The following is a 5289-nucleotide window of genomic DNA, read 5'->3' on the forward strand; positions in this document are numbered from 1 at the left end:
GGGGGGGGGGAGCGTCCGGGACTGGGTTCAAGCAGATATAGTGGAGTAGAGGGGTGGAGTAGCTGACGAGGAGGGTTGGTGGGGTCATGGTGTTCATGCCTAGTGGCGGACAACCCAGACATCCCCTACTCCTGCCTTGATTTGATACCAAAGTAGAGGATTTCGGACAATCTAGAAAATTACGGGAGAAGTGGGGGACAATGTTGGATGACCTTTTTATCTGGACTGTTCGATTTGAACAAGTAGGGGAGGAGTGTGTGACACCATTGAAGATGCCCTTAGGCCCCGCTCGGTAGTTGTTTACCATTGTATATTACAAGACACGAGTTAATACAAACCAGTATCCTTTCCCCTACAATGCCTTCTTGGATGCAATTGTGTTCACTTACTAGATCTCACAAAAAAGAGACCACGCACGCAGACTGAGCAAGCGGATCTGAACACACTATAAGATCCATGCACAGATATCAGCGCGACGGCCGATGTGGAGCTACATGCTCTACCCTTGCCGCCCATCAAGCTAACTCCGCGAGTGTTTTCATTCCAGACACTAATCCCGGTGCCCCCGCACCAACGCATCAGGGAGCTATCGCCACATGTGCCAAGCCAGATGGATGTGCCTCTAGACTCTCCATGGCCATGATGCTTGGGGCAAGTCAAGAAGCCGAACCCTAAGCCCTAAACTCTAAACATTTCTTATTCATTTTTGCGGGGAAAACACTAAACATTTTAACCGCGGAATCTGGAACCACATCGATTTTCAACTTCTCCTCAGTTCCCAATTCACAGGCACTTTCTCGCAGTCCACAACTCACACCATTTCTTTTTTTGAGAATCGACAGTATTTTCATCAACCAAGCAAAACCTAAAACTAAACCAGGATACGAATTCGAACCGGCTCGGAATGGAGTGATTTTTTTTTTGAGGAAGGAAAGGAGTTTTTGGTCTCAGACTGTTTCCCGGGTGCTACTTTTTTTTTGAGAGCTTCCCGGGTGCTACTTTTGCTTGGTTGAAGCTTCGTCGTTCCAACAGAAAATGTCCCTTTCCCTCGCTCGAATTCCTCTTTTACTACTACCAGAGAAAACCCTCCAAGTCAAATCAAAAAGAAAAGAAGAAGAAGAGGAGGAAGAAAAGAGAGAAAATGCGCGTACTGCAATGAAATACCCTCGACCTCGGCACGAAGATGCGCATTTCTTTTCCCTCTCTTCCGTTTCGTGCCGGGCCGTCAAGATTCCTCTTCCCTGACGCTTGTCGGTGGACAGGAGCAGATGGAGAGACGCGCGCATCTCCCGTTTCGATGTGAACACGGCGAGAGGCAGCGTACGTGCGTTTGCCCTTTGCGGCCCTGCAGTTTCTTCCACCGTCAGTCCACCGCCCCAGTCTCCACGCTCCCTTGTCTGCCAAGAAAGCAGGAGCGGCCATTTTCAACAACAAAAAAAGGAAAAGAAAGGAGCGACCAAGTCGTGCGTGCAGTGCGAGACCTTGACGGGAGCGGAGGGGATTTATTAGAGCATCTCCAACAGCCACGCAACGCGCCGCGCGCAAAAAAGTCATTTGCCGCGCGCCGTTCGCCTGGTTTGACGTGGCCGGCAACGGTGGCTCTAACAGACGCATTAAAATTGAACGCGCGCGTAGCTCCAGCGGCCGCGCTAAAATGCAGCGCGCGCTAAACAGTGCGTACATTTTTTAATAAAATTCATAGATAGAAAAAACGATACATAGATATTTTACATAGTTCCATAGCATAGATAGATAAAAATTATTTAGATAGTGCAAGGACATAGATAAAAACTACTAGTGTAGCTACAGCCTACTCCCAGTCGTCGTTGTCATCGTCATCGTCGCCATCCTCGCTGGTCTGATCCGAGGAATCGAGCCACATGTCTTCCCAGCGATCATCATCAGATGTAAAGATCGTCTCACCACCATTCTCAACTACATCGCACTGGGATAGCGCCAGGGCCTTCCGCCGACGCCTGTCCAACCGCTCAGCGCGGCGCCTTTGCGTCTCCTCCTCGCGGCGCCTTGCCCAGTAGGCTTGCTCGTAGGATACGTCCTCCGGGTGTTGTTGGCACCACTCCGCCATGACCCGCTCGTCCTCATGGGCGACGAGGAGGCGGTTCTGCCGCTCAACGTGCTCCGCACGGTCTTGTGCCGTGCGAAGACGAGGCGGCGGGGCGACGTCCAGCGCCTGCTGCAGCGTGTGGACATCGTGGAAGTTCATCTGCTGGCGCGGCCTGCCTAGGCGCCACGCCGCCGCGTCGTACGCGCGGGCGGCCTCATGCGCCGTCTCGAAGGTGCCGAGGCCGAGCCGGAGTTGGCCGGACCGTATCTCCGAGTAGAACCCGCCGTTGGGGCGCTGGCGGACGCCGCGGTAGCCCGACACTCCTCGGCGGCACGGCGGCATGGTGGCGGGGCGCTGGAGCGGTGGCACGGGTGGCAGCGGAAGCAACCGAGGAAGCGGTGGAGGAGCGTGTGGCAACGGAAGAGAAAGAGAAGCGTATGCAATAGGCGTATGACACGCGCCGCATTTTATAGGCGCGCTGGAAGCGGTGCGGCAAAAAAAGCGCGTGACCTGCCGCCTTTTCACGCGCGCGCAAACCGTTCCCGCGCGCGTGATTTTCCCTCCACCGCTGAAGCGCGCCAAAACGTCCCGCGCGCCCAAAAGACTCGGTTTACCGCGCGCGCGCTTTTTACCGCGGCTGTTGGAGATGCTCTTAGAGTAGGTGGGCTGAGAGCCTGAGATCGTGGAGTGAGTCTAGCAAAAGCAGCTGGTTCCCCTTCTAGAAGCAGAAGCAGATGCGGATGCACCGCCCAATCCGGCGCCTTTTGTTGCACGAGGGCAGCAGGGTTTTGTGGCTGACACAAGCAAAAAGGCTATCATTTCATTTCATAATATAAAGTGCAAAAGCCAACAACTCCCTTGTTAACTAGAGTAGCTGTTCCATAGTCAACTTCCGTAGCCTGATAGCAGCCGTACCTGCACGTAGATTTATAGTGTGTGTCACTCTCTGGCATGTTCAGTACCGCCTCCACCAGTATCACTCGGGGGAGCCGGTGGGAGGAGATGTCTAGTGACTAGTGATTCAAACTGCGTCAGGCGATCAAAGCTGCAGAAAAGGTCGTCCCAGTGAAGGCGTTGAGCCCGCGCTGCGATGCGAGCCCTCTAGTCGATTCCGCAGTGAACATGTTCGACGGACAAGTCGATGACTGGGAAGGCGACCAAGATCCTGCTGAACGTCATCGCCGTGACCACGACCATGTAAATTCGTCTGTGCCAAATGGACCTATATCGACGCGCCTTACCATATATAGGTCTATATGCTCCCTCTTCAGCAAATAACATGAGCAAAGCTGGATGCCCCGAAACAGTTCCATTCAGATGATATCCCCATTGCATACATCATGACAGATTGACAGTGAGTCAGCGACCAATGCTAACTTCAAAGTATCACTTACATATACATGCATAGCTACTACTGCACCGATTTCACAATTACAACCTAGGTAGTACTTTCAGAGGCAACAAGCATGTTGGACATATATACATAGATATTCTGCTAGCTCTTTCAAAGCACACCAATCTCTGTATGAACTGCAACGGACATGCTCATGAGAAGTCCCGGTCAGGAAAGAGCAGCGGAGCAACAAGGGTCCAGATGTACAGCGCTGCGGTGGACCACTCCGTGCAGATGCGCACCCAGACGGTCGTCCATCCGACATCCATCAGCTCCGACCTATCTGAAGTGGCGCTCGTCCAGCCCGTCAGAAGCATGGCCGAGTACATGCTCGCGAGGGCGAATATAAGGTGGAAGAAGGTGTAAGAATAGCTCACAGGCCGCGGCTCACTTCCCTCGCTGCTGCCCTTCCCCTCCTCCACATTGGAGTCAGCAAGCAAAGGGTTCCTCGCACCTGTTGCATCGTCGATCAGCATGAGTGAAAAATGTCAGACAAGCACGAGGCAGTGTGTGTTTCGCATACTGTAGCTGGTACATTCTTACCAGATCTAGGAGACGACGGCGGCGAAAGGAAAGTAGTGGAAGATCCAGCGCGAACGGCAGAGTACACTACAGAGAGCACGGTGGTGAGCATCCCAAGCACAAGGGCGCTCATTGAGACCTGCTTTGGGTGCATGTGAAGCCCGTTGCACGCATAGTCATATGGTTCACTCGAGAGACTAGTGTAACACAGGTATGCACAGTAAACAGAAATGACCGAAGCAGGCATAACGCTCCCATTGACCTGGACAAAGAAACAATATTACATATGAACAGAAAATTACGTTATTAACTTATTTCTTCAAGTACGAACACTAAACTGAATATGTGACACTAGCTCTGGCTCAAATGTGGAGAGCAAACATACGGTAGGAAGCACATTTTGTGTTCAATGGGAGAATTACAAGACATTTTCAGAGGTGTTACCATCCCCCCTTTTTTAGTCTGCCTTGCTAACATACACAAAAGAATGATGTCTACATGCATGCAGATGGCATAAACATGGAACAACAAAATTCAGTTTCATTTTCTGGTACTACACAATGAAGATTTCCAGACCACGAGAAAATATCAAGCAACAATGATTTCTAAACTACTTGTGCAATTTCATTGACTAGTATTTATATGTTACTTATTAAGCTTCAAACTGGCCACACCTAAATGGACCAATTTATGCATCAACAACCCTCCCTTAATTTTCATCCCGAACTCCACCAGTCGGTTATGTCCAGAGGGAAAGGTACATATACTGAAGTGGGTGAAAGTGGTATGTCACCTGGGGGTGCAAAGCAATTATTGCAAATACAAAAGCAAGAATCATTGTCAAGACAATAAAGAACACATTGAGACCACAATCATGATCAGAGGGATTGAACCACATGAAGAGCACACCGGAGAAGGCAAACGTGGCGAGATAGCAAATCACAGTCACCACCAGCAAAGCTATTTCCCTGAACATTACATAAGATGACAGAATCAGTGATAGGGACAACACAAACTTGGGTTCAAGCAATACTAGCTGATGCGTGCCCCACTCACCACTTTTGCTCATCCTTCTCAACCCAAGAGTCATTCCAATTATTTGTGAAGTCTAAAAGCATCACGACTTGTACCAGAAGGAACAAGCCAGATCCAAACTTTGACAATATCTCTGCAATGACAAAGACCAGAACCTCAAGAAACATGCTATATGTAACCGATTCATCAGGGATTTGGAAATATACGGTGTATATAGCGCAAACTGTCAATTAGCTGCCGCAATCATCAAAACCTCTTTGATTTCGACATACCC

General features: G+C 50.4%; 1 protein-coding gene across 1 annotated transcript in view; it reads right to left on the minus strand.

Moving 5' to 3' along the window:
• Nucleotides 1-3345: 3345 nt before the first annotated feature.
• The window catches only part of LOC119355576 (probable serine incorporator), an 8594-nt gene continuing 6650 nt past the window's right edge, over nucleotides 3346-5289 (minus strand). Inside the window, exons 3-6 of the mRNA XM_037622398.1 lie at nucleotides 5037-5148; nucleotides 4774-4948; nucleotides 4002-4242; nucleotides 3346-3912 (exon numbers count right to left, since the gene is read on the minus strand). Coding sequence (XP_037478295.1) covers nucleotides 3611-3912; nucleotides 4002-4242; nucleotides 4774-4948; nucleotides 5037-5148 — 830 coding nt within the window. The 3' untranslated portion in view covers nucleotides 3346-3610. The remainder of the gene's footprint in view (nucleotides 3913-4001; nucleotides 4243-4773; nucleotides 4949-5036; nucleotides 5149-5289) is intronic.

This window comes from Triticum dicoccoides, chromosome 2A (assembly GCF_002162155.2).
Source record: "Triticum dicoccoides isolate Atlit2015 ecotype Zavitan chromosome 2A, WEW_v2.0, whole genome shotgun sequence".
NCBI lineage: Eukaryota > Viridiplantae > Streptophyta > Magnoliopsida > Poales > Poaceae > Triticum > Triticum dicoccoides.